General features: G+C 53.3%; 1 protein-coding gene across 1 annotated transcript; it reads left to right on the top strand.

The window, feature by feature from the left end:
- Positions 1–1,891: 1,891 nt before the first annotated feature.
- On the top strand, positions 1,892–15,503 carry LOC146764605 (serine/threonine-protein kinase pim-1-like). Its single transcript, XM_085564047.1, is given in 8 exon segments — positions 1,892–2,128; positions 2,198–2,343; positions 11,188–11,617; positions 12,002–12,052; positions 12,257–12,623; positions 13,298–13,477; positions 13,735–13,884; positions 15,427–15,503. Coding segments are annotated over 8 exon segments (1,638 nt in total).
- Positions 15,504–22,836: the final 7,333 nt, after the last annotated feature.

Below are 22,836 nucleotides of genomic sequence, written 5' to 3'. Positions count from 1 at the left end.
GGGCCCTGGATCCAGTCTGTCCAGGTCCCTGTCCCTCTTACCCTCCAGCAGATCAACACTCCCAGCCAACTTGGTATCACCACAGTTCCATGAGACCCCAGAGTGCCCCAATGGTCTCCATGATTCCAGAGGCCTCCCAGTGTCCCAATGTCCCTTTGGTTCCATGGGACCCCTTGGTGTCACAAAGTCCCTCGGATCCTTGGGCCCTGCAGTGTCACAATGTCACCGTGGTCCCCCAAGGCCCTGCAGTGTCACAGTGGATCCTTGGTTCCATGAGGTCTGGCATAGCAGCAATGCTCTCCTTGGTTCCTGCTGTCTCCCATGCCTGCCACTGTCAGGCTTTACAAGGATACCTGGTCAATGATGGGAGTGGCAGTGGGTACCTACTCGAGGAGGCAATCATAAAAATTCCTCCCAACCCCCCGTCCTAAGCCAGGTGCCCCTTCAGATTAGGTATGATCCCCTGGAGCTGGAGAGTCAGCCAGATGGTTTAGAAGAAAATTATCTGCCCAGTGAGCCTCCCAATTATGATTCATCTGTGAGACATCAAGGTCCTAGGGTGACATCAAGGTGCTTGTATCCCCAGTCGTGTGTTCTGTTTATGTTTGATATTATGTTCTGTGCTTTCAGAACTGACTCTGAAAGTGAAGGTTTGTTTTGTCTTGTTATCAGCCGGCTCACCTCCCCCCATGGTCTGTTGTCTAGGAGAGGCGAGGGCTTGCTTGCTTTGTTTGCTTGCTTTGTTGCTTGGTTGCTCTTGCTCCTGCTCTTGCTCCTGCTTTTGCTTTTGCCTTTGCTTTTGCTTATTAGTTAGTTTAGCTAAGCACTACAAATTTTTCTCTAGACTGTTTTTTTCCTTTCCCTTTCCTGAACATCATTCTTTCCTGCTCCAGACTGGGACCTAGGAAACACCGAGAGTCTGCATTTTGTGATCTGCAGCAGGCAGCCCAGCTCCAGACACTGAGAGCTGGGCAACCACTCCCAGGAGTGGACTTTCTGAATTTGTCATCTCTTCAGAGTGGTGAAAGAGTTTTTGTCATTTGATGTTGTTTTTTTTTGTTGTTGTTGTTGTTGTTGTTGTTTTTATTTTTTCTTTTGTGCTGGGGAGTGTTTTGCTTGTTAAATAAACAGGTTTTATTCACTTCTCTCTGAGGACAGTCTTCCCAAACCAGGTCAGGGAGGAGGGACCGTGGGGATTTGCTTTCCGGGGGCTCATTCCGGAGGTTTTCTCCCAAAATTGCCCTAAACCAGGACAATCTCTAACATCAAAAAGGAAAGAAGGGCAATCACGGTAGGTGACTCCCTTCTGAGGGGGACAGAGGGCCCCATATGTCAACCAGAGCCACCCCACAGAGAGGTCTGCTGCCTCCCTGGGGCCCGGGTACGGGATATCCCTGAGACACTGCCTGGGCTGATTCAACCCTCTGATTATTACCCACTGCTGATACCCCAGGCTGGCAGTGATGAGATTGAAAAGAGGAGTGTCAGGGCAATGGAAAGGGACTTTAGGGCATTGGGTCAGGTGGTTAATAGGACAGGGGCACAGACATTCTTTTCCTCAGTCCCTTTGGAGTCTGAGAAAAATGGTGAAAGCAATAGGAGAGCTCACATTATCAACAAGTGGCCCACAGGTTGGTGTCATTGGAAAAATTTCAGATTCTTTAATCAGAGGGCGACTTTTACAGCACCTGGCCTGCTGGAACCAGATGGGCTCCATCTTTCTGGTAAGGGCAGAAGAATTTTAGCTCATGAATTGGCAGAACTTGTTGAGAGGGGTTTAAACTAGGTCTGAAGGGGGAGGGAGATGTAGCTGGTTTGTCTGAAAGCAGGCCCAAGGGTGGTAAGCCTGAGTGAGAGGTGAAATCAGCAGCCCAGCTGAGGTGCACACAGCATGGGTCACAAACAAGAAGAGCTGGAGGCCATGGTGCAACAGCAGAGCTGTGATGGAATTGCCATCACAGAAACAGGGCGGCATGGCTCACGTGGCTGGAGTGCTGCATTAGATGGCTGCAAGCTCTTCAGGAGAGACAGGAAAGGGAGAGGAGGTGGAGCCATGGCCCTTTATATTAGGGAGGGTTTTGGTGCTATGGGTGTTGAACCTAATGATGATGAAGTTGAATGTCTATGGGTGAGAATTAGGGGGAAGGCCAACAAGGCTGACATTCTACTGGGAGTGTGTTATTGTCCACCCACCCAGGAAGAAGATGTGGAAAACTCATTCTGTAAGCAACTAGAGAATGTTTCTGGATCATCAACCTTTGTTTTTGTTGGTGATTTCAACCTGGTGGACATCTGCTGGGAACACAATACAGCTAAAAAGAGACAGTCCAGGAAATTTTTAGGGTTGGTGGAGGACAATTTTTTGTCGCAGCTGGTGAGTGAGCCCACCAGGGGAGGGACTGTGTTAGATCTGTTGTTTGCAAATAGAGATTGGCTGGTGGGAGATGTGGTGGTCGGAGGCTGTTTGGGGAACAGTGATCACGAAATTATAAAATTCTCAGTATTTGGTTAAATCAGGAGAAACACTAATAAGACTTTTACATTAGAGTTCCAGAGGGCAGACTTTGGTCTATTTAGGATAATTATTCAGAGAGTTGCTTGGGAAGCAGCCCTTAAAAACAGAGGAGTTCAGGAAAGGTGGGCGTGTTTCAAAATAGATATCTCAAGGGCACAGGAACAGACTGTCCCTGTGTTCTGAAAGATGAGTCGACGAGGCAAACGTCTAGCCTGGATGGCGAAGGAATGTTTTGGAGGAACTCAGGAATAAAAAGAGGATGTATCATCTTTGGAAGGAAAATCAGATCCCTCAGGAAGTGTTTAATGGGTCTGCTAGGGCATGTAGGAAAGAAATTAGGGAGGCCAAAGCTCAGTTTGAACTTAAAATGGCAACTTCAGTAAAGGCTAATAAAAAATGTTTTTACAAATATATTAATGGTAAAAGGAAGCGTAAGGTCAACCTTTGTTATTTATTAGATGTGGAAGGGAATTTAATAACTGCAGATGGCGAGAAGGAAGAGGTGCTTAACGCCATCTTTGCCTCAGTCTTTAGTGAGAAGACGATTTGCCTTCAGGACAACTGTCCTCCTGGGCTGGTAGATGGTGTCAGGGAGCAGAGTGGGCCACTGTTTTCCAGGGGGAGGCAGTCAGAGAACTGCTGAGCTGCTTGCATGTTCATAAATCCATGGGACCAGATGGGATCCACCCCAGGGTGATGAGGGAGCTGGCAGATGAGCTTGCCAAGCTGCTCTCCATCATTTTCCAGCAGTCCTGGCTCACTGGGGAGGTTCCAGATGACTGGAAGCTGCCCAATGTGACGCCCATTCACAGCAAGGGTGGGAAGGAGGATCCTGGTAATTACAGGCCAGTCAGCCTGACCTCAGTACCCGGTAAGGTCATGGAGCAGTTTACACTCAGTGTCACCACACAGCACTAACAGGATGGCCAGGGTGTCAGACCCAGCCAGCAGGGGTTTAGGAGGTGTAAGTCGTGTTTGACCAACCTTTCATGACCAGGTGACCCTCCTGGTGGGTGCGGGACAGGCTGTGGATGTGTCTATTTGGACTCCAGCAAGGCCTTTGGCACTGTCTCCCACAGCACACTCCTGGAAAAGCTGCAGCCCACGGCTGGGACAGGAGCACTCTGTGCTGGGCTCAGAACTGGCTGCATGGCCGGCCCAGAGAGTGGTGGTGAGCGGTGCTGCATCCAGCTGGGGACAGTCACCAGTGGTGTCCCTCAGGGCTCTGCGCTGGACCAGCTCTGTTCAATGTTTTTATTGACCACATGGATGAGGGGATTGAGCCTTTCATTAGTAAATCTACAGATGACACTAAGCTGGGAGCGTGTGTCCATCTGTTGGAAGGTAGGAGGGCTCTGCAGGGAGACCTGGAAGGGTTGGAGGGATGGGCAGAGTCCAATAAGATGAAGCTTAGTAAATTCAGGTGCCCATCCCTGCATTTTGGCCTCAAACATCCCCTGCAGTATTACAGGCTGGGGATGGTGTGGCTGGTCAGTGCCCAGGCAGAAAGGGACCTGGGGGCACTGGTCGAAAGCCCGGTTGAACATGAGCCAGCAGTGTGCCCTGGTGGCCCAGAAGGCCAATGGCTCCTGGCCTGGATCAGGAATGGTGTGGCCAGCAGGAGCAGGGCAGTGATTCTTCCCTGGTACTTGCCCTGGTTGGGCAGCCCCTCAAGTGCTGTGTCCAGTTCTGGGCCACCCAGTTTGGGAAGGTCATGGAGGACATGGAGCGTGTCCAGAGAAGGGCAGCAAGGCTGGTGAGGTGCTTGGAACACAAGTCCTGTGAGGAACAACAGAAGGAGCTGGGGTTGTTTAGCCTGGAGGAGGCTCAGAGGTGACCTTATCAGTCTCTACACTCCCTGAAAGGTGGTTGCAGTCAGGTGGGGGTTGGTCTCTTTCTCCTCACAGCAGCTGACAGAACCAGAGGACACAGTCTTATGCTGCAGCAAGGGAAATTTAGATTGGATATTAGGAAAAATGTTTTTTATGGAAAGGGTGATAAAGTACTGGAATTGTCTGTCCAGGGAGGTGGTGGAGTCAGCATCCTTGGATATGTTTAAAAAAAGCCTGGATGTGGCACTCAGTGCAATGGTTTAGCTGAGGTGGTGTTAGGGCATGGGTTGGACTTGATGACCTTAAAGGTCTCTTCTAACCCAGTAATTCTGGTTTCTGTGATTATGTGACATCACAGAGCAGGCTGTGACATCACAGGATGCCTGTATGACATCACAGAGCAGGCTATGAGGTCATAGAGTGTGCTGTGACATTATAGGGTGGCTGTGTTACATCACTGAAGGTGTGACATCAAAGGATGGGTCTGTGAGGCCAAGAGGTGCTCTGTGACATGATGAGTTTTGCCATCACAGAGCAGGCTGTGACATCACAGAGGAGATTGTGATTTCATAGGAGAGGTTGTGATGTCACAAAGTTGTCTATGACATTTCAGGCTGGCTGTGTGTCATCACAGAATGGGCTGTGAGGCTACATAGAAGAATCTGCCATCATAGAGAAGGGCTCTGTGACATCACAGAGCAGCTGTGTGATGTCACAGAGAAGGCTGAGACAATAGAGAGTGGGTTGTGACATCACAGAGCTGACTGTGAAATCACAGAGCAGGCTGTGACATTAAAGGGTGACTGTGACATTAATGGGTGATTGTGACATCACAGGTTGGGCTGTGACACAACAGGGCAGATTTTATGACATCACAGAGCAGACTGGAACCTCAAAGAGTAGGCTGTGACATCACAGAGCAGCTGTATGAAATCCCAGGTGGCCTGTTACATCTCAGAGTGGGCTGTGTGACATCACAGAGGCTGTGTGACATCACAGGAGCTGTGTGATTTCACTGAGGAGGTCACTCTGCCCCAGTTTCCCCCAGAGAAGTCCAACACTGCTCATGCACAGGGGGGTCCCCTGTCCCCCCAGGTCCTCCCGACCCCGTCACCGCAGCCTCCCCCAGAGGATGTTCCACGAGATCAACCCCAGAGCCCGACACAGGGACGGGGGCTGGGGCTGTGGGGGGTGGGACGGGGGGACAGGGACCCCCTGGCAGTGTCCCTGTGTCCCCCAGGGCCAGAGCCTGGGCCATGGCTCCTTCACCCTGTTACCAATGAGGGGTTGAGAGCGCTGAAAAGTCCCCGGCAAGGGAGCAGCAAAAACCAGATTTAATATTAAGCGACAGCACCACAAAGTTCCCTGGCAAGAGTCACTCTGCTCCTGACTGAACACTTCACACTTAAGGAACGCCTAGGAAACAAATCAACCACAAATCCAAACAAAATTCAGGCAATCAAACCAGAAATGATCAGAGAACTGTCCCTTTATGTGGCATAGGGACACATAGGACAGTGAGGGCAAGGATAAAAGGAATATGGGCCAAAAGCTGAACAGAGCTCAAATTTAACAGGACTTACACCTTAACCTTAACTTCTACCTTCAACTTCAAAATTTAGCAAAAGAACAGATATGAACAGTATTTAACATAACTTATAACCTACGACTTTTCAATTTAACAGAGGAATATCATTTAATACTATTTAGCTCAGCTTATAACTTATAGCAAAAGAACAACTCTTAGCAGCATTTAACTTAGCTTAGGCTGCATCACTTGACCTCACTTACAGGCCTGACTGGCTCAGCTATCCAGGGCACTCAGAGCCCTCAGAGAGCAGCATTTCTGCCACATTCCCCAGCACAGGCACTCCTGTGTGCACACAGACACAGAGAGTCAGTGCAAGGCACCTGTGAGAAATTCCCCTGAGGGCAGGGAAATGCTCCCTGAGGATGCTTTGGCATCTCCCCTGCAGGGAAGGGTTGAGCCTGGAGGAGTGGGGGGATCGGCCCAGGCTCCCTCGTTGTTTTGGGATCCCCGAATTCAGCAAACGGGAGAGTTCCCGGCTCGGAGAGGCCCCACTCAGAGGGAGTCGCTGGCCCAGGAGAGCTCCAAGGGCTCCTTTTGGAGAGCTGCTTGTAGGGCCCCAAGAGAGGGGCTGCAGTCCCAGCCATGTTTCATCCTGGCAGCACTTGGCATCAGCAGCTTTCTTTGGCAGGGTGAGAACAGGGATGTTGTGCCACCAAGGGAACACAAACAGTTCCCAGGGCTGCTCCTAAAGTAACCAGGAGCTGGCTGGGCAGCAGCAGTGCCTGGAGCAGAGCGTGTTTGTGATGAGCTCCAGAGGAGCTGAGCCCAGGGGCTGCTGGCCAAGGCCAAGGCCCAGTGAGCATTTCTCAGCTGGCAGGGCGGCCTGAGAAGGGGAGGGGGGAATGCACCAGCACAGGAACCATGGAACCAAGGAAGCATTGTGACACTGTGGGGCCTGTGAGACCAAGGGGCCATTGTGACACTGTGGGGCACCATGGAACCATGGAACCATTGTGACACTGTGGGACCTGTGAGACCAAGGGGCCATTGTGACACTGTGGGGCACCATGGGACAATGGACACCATTGTGACACTTGGGGGACACATTGGATCATGGAGACCATTGGGATACTATGATGCCCAATGGAATCAGCAAAGCATTGTGACTCTGTGAGGCCTCATGGAACCAGTGAGACCATTGTGACCCTGGGGTCCCCACAGAACCAAGAGGACCATTGTGACACTGTGGGGGCCTCATGTCATCAGTGGTCCATTGTGACACTGTGGAGCCAAAGGAGACCATTGTGACACTGCAAACCCCCATGGTCCAAAGGTCCATTGTGACATTGTGGGTTTCATGGAACAGAGGACTCATGTGTCACTGTGGGGCCTGGGGAACCATGGAAACCATTGGGACACTCCATGACCTCATGGAATCGTTGGAACCATTGTGAAACTAGGAGGTCTCATGGAACCCAGGGGCTATTGTGACACTGTGGGACCCCATTGAACCAAGGGTCCATTGTGATACTGTAGGTCTTCTTGTAATTAAAGAGCAATTCTGACACTGTGGGACCCCATGCAACCAAAGGAACACAGAACAGGTCTGGCTGGTTTGGCCTCCTGTGGACTGCCTGACTGGTCCAGCTGACCTTGGCATGTTAAAGGTCTCTTCTCCTCTGCTACTGGGGCTCACTGGGACAGGAAACACTGGGGCTCCCTGCTTTCCTTTCAGTGGAAAAGAACTGTCCTTCTCCTCCAAGTGCCCATGGCCAGAACTGGGATTTTACGTCCAAGTGTCCTTTTATCCAGGGATTGTTCCCATAGGAATATTGCCAGGACAAGTCTGGTTGGAAGTGGTTTCATGAGGGTCACCTCTCATCTGTGCCCAAAACACTGGGGAAGGCTCCATGCTTTCCTTCCTATGGGAAAGAACTGTCCTGTTGTGGTGTGTTTTTCTTTAGTTTGATATTTGTTCTGTGTATGTTCAACTCCCAACCCCTAATCTCCTCCCTTGCCCAGTTTTCAATCTTCCCAAGCTCTTCCCTACCCCCCTCCTCTCCAAGTTGTCAATCCTCCCTTTCCCTGCCCCTTTCCCCAGAACATTCCCTGTCACTCCTCGTAGCCTCCTCCCCTGCTTCCAGAGCATTCCCTGTCTATTTAGTGATGCTCAACACCCTTTTGGTTACTTTGTGTTACTCCTCTCCCCTGTTTCCCCTGATAGGTTTGTGCTATGTTAGTCCCTCCTTAGACTCTTCCCCAGGCGTACCCTCAGTGGTTGGTGTTCCTATACCCCGCCTCTTGAGTTCTGGTATAAAACCTTTGTTCGCCCTCCCCAGAGGGTCTTGGGGCTCACTGAATAAAACCATCCTGTTCACCCCCAAGTCCTGTGTTGCCTCCCCACGCCAAGTGGGACTGCAGAGCTTCACAGGGGGAGCAGCCGCCCGTTCTCTTCCCTCTCACCCCCCAGCACTCCACTGCTCAGGGTATCGCGGCGAGAGAGGCTGCCCGCATTACAACACTGTCCTGCTTCTCCAGGTGCTCATGACCAAAATTGGGATTCTGTCTCCAAAATTCCCTATATCCAGAGGCTGCCTGCAGACAATCTGCCATTCCTGACAAGTCTGGCTGACCTTGGCCTTGTAAGGCTCTCATCTGCCTTCCAAACACTGGGGCTCTCTGCTTTGCTTCCTATGGAACAGAACTCTTCTTATCCAGGTGCCTATGTCCAGAATTGGGATTACACCTCCAACATTGCCTGGTGTGAAAGACTGGAGGAGATTGTTGGCTGGGAACATTTTGTGTGTGGGGGAGCAAGGGGCAGGTCCAGCCTTGCCCGGCCCTGGAACCCCAGCCCTGCCCTGGCCTGGAACCCCAATCCCCCCAGAGCCTCTATCCCAGCCCAGCAGTGTCTGCCAGTCCCTGGCACAGCACAGGCAATGCTCCACAGCCACCTCTGGAGCTCCCAGCCCAGCTCCTGAGTGACCAAATGACCCCAAGTCCTCCCTGGGGCTGGGGCAGCAGAACTCAGAGGCACCAGCGGCTCCAGCTGGGAAATGGAGTGTGGGATGGGGCTGTGAAAGCCCTGCCTGGGCTGTGCCAAGCAGGACACACAAGCCCTGACCCTCATCCCCCAAGCAACTCTCTCAAGGAGACATTTAAAAGGAATTGCAATTATTTGTGTACTCTGAGTTAGATTCACAGGAGAAATAGTGCCCTGCAGCTCATTAACACTCAGAATACTTGAACAAGCCAAGCCTCTGGGAATAATTTGATTTAAGTTTTCAAATCTTTTGTGATTAATTAGGCAGGCTTTAGTAGTGTATTCAAAGTGAATGCTTTATTTTTACAAAGACACAGAAAAGATTTGTTAGGTCCTGTTTCATTTTTTTACTCCACATAAATGAATATGTGCAAGCTCCACTTGACACTGAATTCAAGTACCTCTTCATGCAGTTGGAATAGATATGAAAATCAAGACCCTTGATGGCTGACAATCCATCAGACTCTGTCCCTACCCCCACCCCACCATTTCCCCCATCCAAGCCCTGGCACTCAGAGCAGCCTTGTGCAAATCTGAGCTCCCTCCAGCCCAGGCTGCACCTGCAGGTTTCAGCTCCTTGGCTCCAACCCCCACCTGCTTTCCTTGGAGTAAGAGCTGCCTGAGACACAGAGGGATGTTCAATTCTTGTCAGCCAACAAAGCCAAGGGAAGGCACAGCTCCATCAAATGCAGAAGTCATTCCTCTGCTGGCTATTAAATCCACTTGGCACAGTAGCCAGTCTCAGAGCAATGGAAAACACTTTCTGTGACCACCACAAATCCCAAGGTTCCCTGAAACCCTCCCTGCCTTGATTCTGCCCAAATTTGCCCTTTGCACACAGACTTTCCTTTTTCTTGGAACTGTTTAAACCTGCTCTGGACTGAAAACCCAGAAAAACACCAGCAGCTCACACCTGTGGCCCACCGAGGTCTGGGACCCTGCATTCCAGTGCCAGAGGGACTGAGAAGAGACCGAGTGAGCCAACTACAACCCACAAAAAGGACTTTCTGAATTGCCACCTCTTCAGAACTCTGAGGGGGTTTATTTCATATTATCCATGATTGTGAATACTTTACTTTTTAAATAAACTGTTTTTTCCACTTTTCTCCAGGGAAGTCTTCTCCTGAAATAGTAGGGAGAGGGGCTGCTTGAATTTGATTTGTAGACGGACTCCTTTTGGAGGTTTCCTCACAAAATTTGCCCTAAACCAGGACAAACAGTCACAATTGTGCCACTTCACCAGTGGCACAACTCCCCAGCCCCCCAGGAAAAAAAAGGACATGTAAAGTTATCCAAACATTTGGCCTGCTTTTCTGCAAAAGTCGTGCTGCATACACAGTGCAGTGTGGAAAGCCAAGAGAAGCTGCAGCAGGTGGTAAATCATGGGACAGAAGCTCGACCTTGTTCTCCATGAGAGGTTCTTGTCAAGAGCAGACAGGTGAAGATTCCTGGAGAAGTGGAATAGCTTTGCAGAAGTGAAATGAAAATGAAAGAAAGTATCTAAGATGTTTTCCTCTTTATTTCTATGCTCCCCTTTTCCATGTTGCACGACTTCTCCATGCCATGAATTCCAAATGGATCTCACCTCTAAGATGGGTCACTTAGCAAGTTAGAAACACTGTAAAATACCATGAGCTACACGCAGTTGTCCTTCCCCTGTTTTTACTGGAAAGCAACGCTGGAGACATAAGTGCAGTGCTTGGGTCAGGTAGGAATCCTACAGCAAGGGAATGTGCCCCAAGGGTGTTTGAGCCTCAGCAAGGACAATGCACAGCAGCGACACAGCAGAGGGGATTCCTCTGCCAGTGTGCAGGAGTCAGGACTCTGGATCTGGGCTCCACACTGCAAAGTTCCCGTGTCTGGACAGACGAAGGGGCTGTCCCCGGGGCGCGCGGGGCTCGGCCGTGGGGCTCGTGGGGCGAGCGGGGAACGGACACGCGGACAAACGGCCTCGGTGCTTCAGTTGCAGAGGCAGCAGCGGCGGCGGCGGCAGCAGCGGCGGCAGCAGCGGCAGCAAAAGCAGTTTTTCTCTTCTTTCTCGTTCTCTCTCCCTCTCCCGCTGTCGGACACCTTCCCCTCGGTGTCCTTAGCCGGTGTCCCTCTCCTCTCCCCGCCTCCTTCTCCCCATGCCGGGCCGGGCCATGCCCCCGGCCCGCCCCCGGCCCTGGGCGGGGCTGCCCCGTCCCCGGCCCCGCCCGCCCCGCCGCGGTCTCGCCTCCGCCCGGCTCTGGCCGTGCTGGCGGTGGCGCTGCCGGGCGGGCATCAGTGCCTGGGGCTGGGCCGGCATCGCCGCCCTTTGGCTCCGCCTGGCCCGAGCCCGGCCCCGGCCCCGCCGCAGGGTCCGGCCCCGGCGCCGGCGCCTCCCGGGCCCCGCGGAGGACACACGCGGCACGGCCGCTCCCGCCGCCCCCGCTGCGGCTTCCCCGGCCCGAGCTCCGCCGCTCGGCAGCGCGGCCGCCGGCCCCGAGCCTCCCGTGTCCCGTTGCCGAGACCGAAGGCCTGGGGATGGCCGGCCCGAGGCGCTCGGGGGGCGCTCGGGGGCCGCTGCTGGCCCCGGGCCGAGCGCTGACAGCCGCGTCCCGCCCGCAGGGAAGGCGCAGGAGGCCCTGCAGGAGCGGTACCGAGTGGGTTCGCTGCTGGGGCGCGGCGGCTTCGGCAGAGTGTTCGCAGCCACGCGGCTCTCGGACGGCGCCCCGGTGAGCGGCGGGGCCGGCGGCGGGCATGGAGGAGGAGGAGGGAGGAGGAGGAGGAAGGAGAAGGAGGAGAAGGAAGAGAAGGAGCAGGAGGAAGGAGGGAGAGGAGGAGAAGTGGGAAGAAGGGAGAGGAGGAGGAGGAGTGGGAAGGAGGGAGAGGAGGAGGAGGAGGATGGAGGAGGAAGTGAAGGAGGAGGAGGAAAGAGGAGGCAGAGCAGGAGGAGAAGGAAGGAGGGAGAGAAGAAGGAGAAGGAAGGAGGGAGAGGAGGAGAAGGATGGTGGAGGAGGAAGAGAAGGAGGAGGCGGAGGAGGAGGAGAGGGAAGCAGGAGGATGGGGCTCGGCAGGGCGGGCGGCGAGCTCAGCCCGCTGCTGCCTTTGGCTTGCAGGTGGCCATCAAAAGGGTGCCACGGAACCGCGTCCGGCGCTGGGGCGAGCTGGTGAGTGAGCGGGGCCAGCGGGAACAGCCGGGCCGTGCCGGGCGGGGATGAGGCGAGGCCCGGCATGGGGGAAGCCACCAGGACGCCTCGATGGGGAGCGGGCGTGGGGCCAGCGCAGGGCGCAGAGCATCCCGGGCTGGCTGAGGGGTTCCCCTGCCCTGGCACGACATCAGTCCCACTGGTGGCACCGTGGTCCTCCCGCAGCCCGACGGCACCAGCGCACCCCTGGAGATCGTCCTGCTGGACAAGGTGTCCACCGGCTTCCCTGGTGTGGTCCAGCTGCTGGAGTGGTTTGAGCTCCCCAACAGCATCGTGATGGTGCTGGAGCGGCCGGAGCGGTCTCAGGACCTCCTGCATTTCATTCGGGCACGGAGGTTCCTGTCTGAAGAGGTGGCACGGGAGCTGTTCCGCCAGGTGCTGGAGGCCGTGCGGCACTGCACCAGCCGCGGGGTCCTGCACCGTGACATAAAACCAGAGAACATCCTGGTTGACCTGGCCACTGGCCAGGCAAAATTGATCGACTTTGGCTGTGGCACCTACCTGCAGGACACAGCCTACACTGACTTTGCAGGTGAGCCCGGGCAGGGGTGTGCTCCCGGTCCCACCATCTCATGGCCCAACATCTCACTGGCCAAGCTGGGTGTGGCAGCGAGGATTCTCCCTTTTGCTGCCAGTCAGAGTACTGAGTCTTTACCTGAGCTGCTTTTGAGTGGGGCTGGGTGGGGAGGCATCTTCCAGCCCTGCTGGCGGCCTTTGCCCAGCACTCTGCCTGGGGCTGGGGTTGGAGCAGCAGCAGCCAGCCTGACAAAAGCACCCGTGGGTGGGGGTAGCAGAGGAGGGGGCCAGGACCAGTGCACCAGCCAGTTTGGTGTGCAGGCGAGGGGAAGGGCTTGGACTGCTCCACTCACCTTGTTTTCATAATATTTTATGAAAACATAAAATACTGCCTTCATAATATCTTTGGGGCACTGTAGGCAGGGAGGATAAGGACCTGTTTTTTCCCCCAGCCCTGAATGGGTTTTTGCTTTACATGTCATGGTCAGGCCTTGCTGGGGCTTCTGCTGCCCTCTTCCAACACCAGTGGCTTCTTGTCCAGCCCTGAGTTTGTACACAATCCCAGGTGCTGGCGAGAGTGCAGCAGTCACTCCGTGTGTCACTGGGGCGGCCCCTGCATGCCCAGGGATGCTGAGGCCAAGCTCTGGAAGCAGCAGCATCCCCCTGATGAACTCCATCTGTATTCCACAGGAACACTGTCATACAGCCCCCCGGAATGGACCCGCTTGGGCTGGTACCATGGCGAGGCAGCAACGATCTGGTCCCTGGGCATCCTGCTGCACCAGATGGTCTGCGGGCAGCACCCTTTCAGGAGGGGCCGGAAGATCAGCTGGGACCATCAGCTCTCGCTGCCACAGCGGCTCTCTCCAGGTGGATCCTCATCTCTGGCCACGGGGGAACACCAGTGCTGGGAGACAGCAGCGGGCTCGTGAGCATCTCGCTCTGGCAGCCGCTGAGGAGGTGGCACATGTCCTGCTCTCCTGCTCTCCTCCACGATAGGGAATTGATAGGAAAGTTTAGGCCCAGCTGGGAGCACAAAAGCAGCATGGCCTGGGCATGGGAAGAGTGGGGCAAAGCAGACAGGAGCCTTCTCTAGCTGACTGGTGGTTTCTGGTTTCTCTGCCCAGAGTGCCAAGAACTTATCAGGTGGTGTTTATCCATGCACTTCTTGGACAGACCTTCCTTAGAAGACCTGTTCTATGAACCATGGATACAGGATATTCACCTGCCATAGAAGAAGGGAGAGAGCCTCATGCACACTTTGCTGCAGGGCCCTGGTAAGTTACAGCTCCACACATGCCCTGGCAATCAGAATCAAGGAAACCCAGACTTTTTTCCCTGCCTATATCAATGCACTGGGGTTGTTTGGTGGGAACACGCAGCCCTTGTGCTGGAGCTGAGCTGCTCTGCCCAGCACTGGTGGCTGCCATCCAAGGTGGTTTTGCTTGTCCCAGTTGCCTGGCAGCTGGGGCCCTGGGCAGAACCCTGACAGCCTGGTCTGACCCCCAGGGAAGGAGAAGGAGCCCCTGGAGAAGCTGTACCAGGTGGGGCTGCTGGAAACAGCGAGGACAACATCAAGGATGACAACCTCTTCCTCAACTTGGACACTGGCAGCTGAAGATGATGAACTTTTGGCACCTTCTCCAAAGCCAGGCTCCACAGCGAATTTGCAGATGAGTCCACAGCCGGGGAAATGCTCCCAGATTTGGGCATTGCTCAGACTAGCTGGGAAGAAAAGGTTCCCCCTGTGCTGGGGCAGATGCAACCTCAGTCGGCTGCCCAGCTGTTTTTTGGCAGGGCTGGGGGCATGGGTTGGGGTGGATACAAAATGGGAGTTGGCTCCTGGCCTTGCTAACAGCCCCCACCACCCAGCATGGCCTGGGCTGAGGCTGGGGCTGGGGCAGCCAGCCCGACACAAACAAACCCCCATGGTGGGAGCAGAGGTGGGACTCTAGAACCTGTGCAGAGGCTGCTTTGCTTTGCAGGCAAGGAATGGCTTGGGCTGCTCCACATCCCTTGTTTGCTTTGGGATCACTGTTATTTTGGGAGGCAGTGCAGGAGGGAAGAAAGAAAGTGTGGGCTTCTCTCCCCCATGGGTGGGATTTTCTCTAGCATGTGGGGGTTGGGCCTTCCTCAGACCCCTGACAGAGATAAGAGCTTTTTTCTTGCTTCCCCTTGTCTCTAATCACTTTTCAACAGTTTGTTGTTTGTTTTTCTCGAGGAAGCATTCATTGTAAGGTCCAGTCAGGATTGGGAAGCGATTGGGAGCAGCTGCAGCGTGGATGGGCCATGCCCTTGGAGAAGGCTGAGGACATCATTTGGGACCAGCTTTTCTCCCAGCAGAGGATGGCGTGAGGTGAGTCCCGGCCTGCTTGGCATGGTGGGATCAGAGCTTTTGGGAGATGGCAACAAGCACAAGGAGGCTCCTGCTCTGGGCAGCTGCTGAGGGCTGGATGTGCTGTGGCTGGCTGCAGGCTGGGAATGTCCTGCCCTCCTGCTCTGCTCCCAAAGGCAGCAGTGATGGGCAGCTCTGGGCACGGCTCTGGGCACAGCCAGCATGGCCTGGGCTCTGTGGGCAGCTGGGACAAGGGGACAGGAGCCTTCAGCTGACGGGTGGTTTCTGGTTTCTCTCCTTGCAGCCAGGCTCTGCGGGTGCTGAGGCTGCTCTGGGCTCTGCCAGAGCTCTGCTGGGCTCTGTCCTGGGCACAGCTGGGCTGGCTCAGCCCTCACATTGCTCTGACAGCTTTGCATCAGACAAGCCCGTTTGAGCACAGTGCCTGAGCTTTCTGCTTTGGCAGGTGAGTGAGACTCTCCCGCAGGCCAGGAGATTGCAGCTGGGGACACACATCCAACTGGCAAGGACCCAGACTCGCCACAGTCCCAGCTGAACCCCTGAATCTCCGCAGGAATGCCTGGATCTCCACTATTCATTCTTCATTGCTTTTTGGCTGGAATTGTGCAGTTGCACTTTCTTCCTCCTCTAGAAGTGCCATGAGTGGCCAAAGCTGGCAAGTGAGCCGTGTTCCTGAGGCAGTGCAGTCTGGAGCTGATGGATGGAGAGTTGCCCTTCCCACTTCCAAACCAGAGCAAAAGGCCGTAAGTGGGATTTTTCATCCGTAAGAAACCCCTGACAGTTTCAGAGGGAATGTGCAGCTCATTCACAGAGTGAGAAGGAAGGTCATCTTCTAAAGGATTTGGGGTTTGACAGAGTTTAGATTCCCAGTCCTGTCTGGAGTTGGAAGGGCCCCAATCAATTTCCTATTGCTTTGACCACAATTTAAAATAACAATGTTGGAAACAACCCCCAAAAACTTTAAAAAAGGCTGCTGAAGTCAGTAAAATGGATCCATGCCATCACACATTTACAATGTAAATAACTGAGTTCTCTTTTTAAAAAGATCATTTACCTCTTAATGCAAAGTTACAGAAGTTGTTTCACTAACACTTGGATTTTATTTGTATCTTTTACAATTCATCTAATTGTTTTTTTTTTCTTTTTCCTTTTTTTTCTCCAAATAGAGGTTCTGGCCCTCTTCCAGCCAAAGGGGAAAGGGCCCCACCAAGCCTTGTTACCCACAGATAACGTGGTAAAGCTGAACACTAAAGAACCTTGTGGGCATTATTCTGGAATTAAAAAGGTGCCAGCTCCATGGACAACAGAATTATTGTTCCTAACTTGAATGAGTTTGAGCAAAAAGAATGAAGAATTGTGTCACTAAAGTACTACAGATGTCTGTAATTTGTACCTTGATAGTCAGCCAGAACCTTTGTTTGCCAAAACACTACAGAGTTTCACCAAGGGATCAGTCATCAATAATGTTTTGAAAATGTAAAGACCAAGGTAGCCAAAGCACTCAATGTCACTAATTGCTGGGTATGTTCTCAGCTGAAGCTGGGAGGAATGGGGTTCCCTCGGAGGGCCCACCCTGTGGGGTGGCCAGAACTCTGTCAATGGGCTCTGCCTCGTAACGGAGTCAGTGAAGGGACAGTTACAGAAAACTCTGCTGTGGGACACAGGAATACAATGATCAGTGAGACAGGATTCACTCAGAATTTCCCGTCAGGAGAAACCCAACCCTGTTATAGTTCTAGAGGCTACAGTGTCAGAAGATTTCTGTGCTTTACCATCACTGCCAGTGTCAGTAGAACTTGGGGTGCTGCAGCTGGTCAGTGTCAGTGTCACACCACTCCCAGCTGCAGGGCCACCATTTAGGCTCCTTCAGCAACAAGCACAGAGAAGACTTAGGGCCCAGAGAACATTTTCCACCCAAAGAGTGCCTTGGGTTTCAGAAAGCAAAAGATTCTGGTTCACCCTGCGCCCCATGTGCGCTGCCCTGTCCTGTGGAGTTGACATGAATGAGCTGAATGGATTATTAGAATAGGTAGCAAATGATGCTGTTAAAATGTCCAATAGCACGTCCTATGAGCTCCAACAAACACAAATGGGGACTCCAGAGAACTACACAGCCTCGGATTATCTACTTGCTGGCCAAGGAGGAACCTGGGTTATCAGGGGACGGGGATGTTGCACTGCTAGCAGTGATGGGTTTGAAGGCCAACAGCCAGGAATCACCTTGGCAGAAAGAGCAGTAGAGGAGTGGCAGAAAGAAGAAAATTCTTCTTGGTGGGATTGGCTTCATGGCTGCCAAATTAGAGGCTGCTGTGAAATGCATTCGTGGCAGGGCCTGTCATCATTGCAATGTGTGCACTTGGTGAGTTGCTGGGACACTTTGTGCTGGGAAGTGGAGTATTGAGACCTTCCTTAAAAGAGACAGTGTCAAGAAAAGAGAGGCATTTGGTAAATAAGGGAGAATGGCAACAATTTAGGCATGTTTTAAAAGGAATGTGAATAGTTCTGAGTAATGAACTGAAACTGCACTTAATTGTAGAACAAGAGGAGATGCCTTTTTGCTGAATACTTAAATGTAAGCTGTGTTACTGAAAGAATTGTTACGAAGGTTGTAGTTGATTGTAGGTCTCAGGACCAATCAAAGTACCGAGGCCTGAACAGGTTGTGATCAAGGCCTGAACAGGCCCTGAGGCAAAGCTCATCTCTAGATGAACCTTCCAAGCAAATGTTGTATTTGTATCCACTCATTTAAGAAGCATGATTAACAACATGATCAATGTATGTGTTCCTTGATAAAACATGGATTTATCTTTCTGTATTTAGAAACAGACAAGGCCCCATGTGGCCTTGTTTGGGGGTGAAGGATCAAAGTCAACTCCCTTGGTTCCTCCTTCAGCCCTGGCCAGGCTTTGGGAGAAAGCAGTCAGGAGAATGAAAGCAGATGTTCTCACACTAGCAGTGATGCCAGCTTGTTTGTTAAACAGTGTAAAAGCTGGGTCCTCTCCCAGCTTTGGGGTTGGAGCTTCATTGGCTGCAGAGGTGGAGGCACCTGCAGGAATTCCCAGTGTCTGGGAGTGGCTCTCCAGTCCTTGGCTTTCCCCAGCTGATGTGTGGCTGTGGATGATGCTAAAACCTGAGGCTAACTGGTGATGGATCTTTCCTTAATCACTCCAGGCAATCTCTGGTAACAATGACTGGATGCATTGCTGAGCTTTTTTGTAATGCTTTGCTAATGATGATGTGCTTTGCTGAGCTTATCCTTTTGTAATTCTTTGCAGCTGTGCATGATATAAATGACACAATTCCTTCACTTGGTGTCTGTGTCTTTGGTGCTGACCCTGCCCACTGGTGAAACAGGGCCCCCTCCAGCCTAAGTGTTACCTGGGAAGAGAAAAGCCATCACTCCAAATGTCCCCCCTTCCTCCTTGTTCCCCCCACTTTATACCCTGAGCGTGATGCCCTGTGGTCTGGGGTATCCCCGGGGTCAGTGAGGGCCACCTGTCCTGGCTGTGTCCCCTCCCAAGCTCTCCCACAGCCCCAGCCCCTCTCCAGCGTGGCCAGAGGAGGGGCAGGCCAGGCTTTGGCTCAGTGGGAGCTGAGCAAGAGCAAAAGCATCTCTGTGTGCCCAGCCCTGTGCTCAGCACCCAGCCCAGCAGCGTCTCAGTGCCAGGGTCTGTGCCATCAGTCCCTGCCAGGGGTTTCCATGGCACCTGCCAGGCCAGGTGACCCAGGTGTGGTGTCCCAGTGAGGGCTGCCATGCAAACAGTGCCCAGCACTGCCCCTTTCTGTCTGCCTGACCCGGCCTTGGCCCTGGCCCTGGTGTTTGCTGCTGGTTCCGCGGCGCCTGACCGGCCCGCGAGGCACAGGGCAGGCGGCCACGGCACAAACCCACAGCAAGGGCTCCCCTCTGGCTCTGGTCAGTGACAGCAGCCCTGAGCAATGGGCTGGCGCAGCGGGGTCGGTGCAGTGTCCATGGCAGCAGTCCCTTGCAATGGCCAGTGCAGGTTGGGATGATGATCCACCCTCACAGCCGGCCCAGGGCAGGTGTGCGGTGCCCTTCCCCACAGCCTGTCTGCACAGAAGCACTTCCAGGGCTCTCTGCATTTCCCTTCCCTCACTCCTGAGTCACTCACACACCTCCCAAGGACCCACTGGGAGCTTTGAGCTGCAAGGAGTGCAAAGCTGGTCTGTCCTTCAGGAGTTGCTCTCATTCTGCCCTGAGCCAACTCTGGATTTGTGTTCATTGCAGAACTTCCTGTGTGTCTACAGCATTCCTTGCAGGGCTCTGCCTTGGGGAAGGGGAACCTCCTTGAGGTGCCTAGGACTTGGCACACACTTGAGGAGTGTGTCTGTTTTAAATGGGGAAGCTTAGGAGTTTTAGATTGCTTCAAAAAATAAAAGAAGAAAACCCCTCTTTGCCTGAGCGCAGCCATTTCTTCAAGCACAGCAGGTCCCAGGTGACTGAGCAGAGACAGGACGGGCTTGGGCTATGTGGAGCAAGGTTGTCCACACTGCCTCAGACCTCAAGGCACAGCTTCTCTGACTAGGCCAGACATCCTCAGGAGAGTCCCTGGGCCAATATCAGTCGCTGAATGCTGCAGCCACCTCTGCTCTAAATAGAACAATCATAAAATATACTCTTCAAAGAGGAATGTGGATTTTTTGGAAGCTCTTGCAAATAGTTTTCCATCAGTATTGTAGGAAACCTTCCTAATGGACTGCACTAGAGCAGAGGGAAATCAGGGCAGAGCCATGGTTTGTCAGGACTTGCTTGATCCCAGTGAGCCCCTTGGTGCATTTAGAGCTGAGCCCTGGAAGCTCAGGGCCTGAGAGGAGATTGCACCAACCTAACCAGGAGTCAAAGTCCGAGGGAAAACCCAAAGTGTCTCAAAGCATGAATGGTTCCCCTGAGGTCCATCCACAAGACAGACCCCTCATGGACTCGTTGGAGGAGAGAATTGGAGGCCAGGATGGCACAAACCTCTCAGAGACTCAGTGTGGGAAGGAAAATGGGAAGTACCTTAAAAGAACTGCAGCACCTTGAAGCATTATTGAGCCCCATTGATTGTTGCTACTGACAAAGAATCTCCAGGGACTAATTCCAGCAGATAATTGGAGGCCATGGTTGCACAAAGCTCTCAGGACTCCACGGCAAAGCCCAAGTCCTTGGAAGAAGCTGCAGTCCCTGGGAGCATGAAGGAGGGCCCAGGGCCATTGCTGCCCAAGGCTGCCCAGGCCAGGAGTGCAGGGAGGCAAAGGCTCTGTGTGGGCAGCTCAGCTGCTGAGCAGAGCCTGGGCTGGCTGGAGGCAGCAGAAAGGCCAAGGCCTGAGCCCCAGCCCAGGGAAGGCAGATCCTGTCCCTGCCCGCTTGCTCAGGGCTCTGCCGGGAGCACTGGCACATGGAGGGGTGCTGAGGGCAGGACAAGGGATGGCAGTGCCCAGCCTGGCTGGGGCTGTGCCAGGAGGCCCCAGTGCCTCAGGACAAGGTGTCTCCTCCTCACAGCCCTTGGTGGCAAGACGCTGCTGGGCCCCAGGGCACCAAGGCTTGGCTTCTCCTGGCCACTGCCAGCCTTGCCAGGGCCCTTGGCCATGTCCAGCACAGCTTGTCCTGCGCTGTCCCACAGCTCTGCTGTGTCCCTGCAGGCTGCACACTCCCATCTCGCTGCCCCCGGGCCCTGCCCTGCCATATCCAGCCCTGCCCTGCCCCTGCCATGCCCAGGCCATGTCTGCAGTCCCCCCAGCCAATGGGTGGGGGTGGGCAAGTGTTCCTGAGGGCACAGGGAGGGGACAGCTGGGCTGGACTGAGCCAAGGGATCTCCCATTCCATGCAATGTCACGGTCAGCAATAAACTGAGGGAAAGGAAGGGGATAGGGCTGGCAGGGAGAGCTGTGGATGTTTTCTACCAAGACATTTCTCACACAAAACACAAAGTACACGTTCTTGATCCTGTCCTGCCAGGAGGTGGCTGGACATTTTCTGCTGATGGGAATCAGCAATAGGGGATTGATTTCATTTGTTGTTTATTTGCTTCCACCTGTGGCCTTTGCCTTTTGAAGCCCTTGCTGAGGAGGGTGTAGAAGCCCATAAGATCAGGACCTGGTTTGCGTATCCCAAACATCAAAAACTGGATGGCTGTGGGACCAACCAAGGATTGGTAAGGACAGCCAAGACTTCTTGGCAATAACACACTGTGAGGAAGAACAGGCTGTGGCTGCAGAAGGGGCCATGCAGATAAAGGCAGAACTTTTCCAGGACAAACATCCTTGCTCTGGCTCCTGGGCATATGCAGGACATGGCCCAAGTGCAGGAATGAGAAGTGGGCATGGACTGTGGGGGGATCAACACCACCAAAGACCCCCAAAGCCTCTGAGCCATTTCCAGAAAGGTTTAGCAGAACAAACTGCACGTGATAAATCATTTGCACAGAAAGTGAGACACTTATTGCCAGGGCAGGGAAAAGTGATCAGTGAAGAGGTCCTCCCACCAAGCCCAGGCACATTTGTGCCCCAGCACCCAGGACATCCCATTGGCTGGATCAATGCTGGAACCAGGACTGGGGATCTCCTCTCTCTCTAATTTCCTTTCTCTCTGCCCCTCTGATTCACATCTCTGTGTCTCTCCTGTCTGTGTCTCTCTTCCCTTTCACCTTTCCTCTTGTGCCTTTATACAAAACCTACTGACATGCCCTTTTATAGCTCAGGGACTGACATCCCAGTTTCTATGCCAAATGCATAATGAATTAATAAAACTTTATAGGCCTTTGTGGACTCTCTGAGCTTTTTAATTTCTTTCAGCCACGAGCATCTACAAAACATGGGTGTCTCCTTTGCCTTAAGTTTGGGAGATCACAGAGAGAGAGGGAGAAAGAGGCTCGCTGGGCCCCTGATAGCCGCACACATTTAACCCGCCAGTGTTGTTTGGCTCAGCTTTTCTCTAACAGGCAGCATTAACCAGATGCAGCTGTGCAAGGGTTTCCAGCAATTTGGCATCATCCACAAAGGACTTGGAAGTGCATTTTGTCCCATGGCACAGGGAATATATGAATATTCCATTGTAGTTAAGGGCTGGTCACTTTGGGATGTCACCAGTGTGGCTGCCAGGAGGACTCTGTTCCATGGACAGCATTTGACCCTCATTGTTCAGCCAAATTCCCACTCACCCCATGTTCCATTCCTTCAGCCCATCTCTCTCCAATCTGGCTTTGAGGAGACCCAGCAGACCATGTCACAGACCCTGCTAAGGTCTGGGCAAACAACATCCCCTTCTTTTCCTTCCCACGTGGGTTCTGCCGTCCCTGCCTTGTGCTGTCAGTGCGTGGAATGGCTGCAGGAGGATTTGCCACATCCCCTTCCCTGCTGAGCCTGACCAGTCTGTGACTGTACCAATCCCCTCCCTGCCCTGTTTGCAGACTGGTTCTATGTCTGCCCTTCCCAAGTGCCCAGGACCCTCTGAGATGGCTCTGGCCTTTCCAGGGGCTTTGAGAGAGGTCTCACCGTGACACTGCCCAGCCTTCTCAACATACCTGACACCAAAGGCCTCTGCCACATCCTTCAGTTCCAGGTCAGTGCCCAGGGCATGGCACAGCCCTGTCCAGGTCCTCAGGGTGGTTCAGAAGGGAGGCAGCTGTGACTTCTCCCTGCAGACCCACCACTCTAATGTCCCTCTGTGCAGTCCATGGCTGTCCTGAGCATTTCCCCTGGAGCCTCCCTGCCCTGGATATTTCTCTCCATGCAGCCCTCAGCACATTGCAGGAAAGAATTTAGGTGGTTTCCCAGAGGATGATACTCTCTGAGTTGTGAGAAGCGACATTCACTTTTAAGGATTTTAAAGGTTTACTAAAAACTTTAACAAAATACAACAAAGGTCTGAATAAGGAAA

This window comes from Lonchura striata, chromosome 32 (assembly GCF_050655825.1).
Source record: "Lonchura striata isolate lonStrDom1 chromosome 32, ASM5065582v1, whole genome shotgun sequence".
In the NCBI taxonomy this organism is placed as follows: Eukaryota; Metazoa; Chordata; class Aves; order Passeriformes; family Estrildidae; genus Lonchura; species Lonchura striata.
This window is presented reverse-complemented; position numbering and strand designations above follow the sequence as displayed.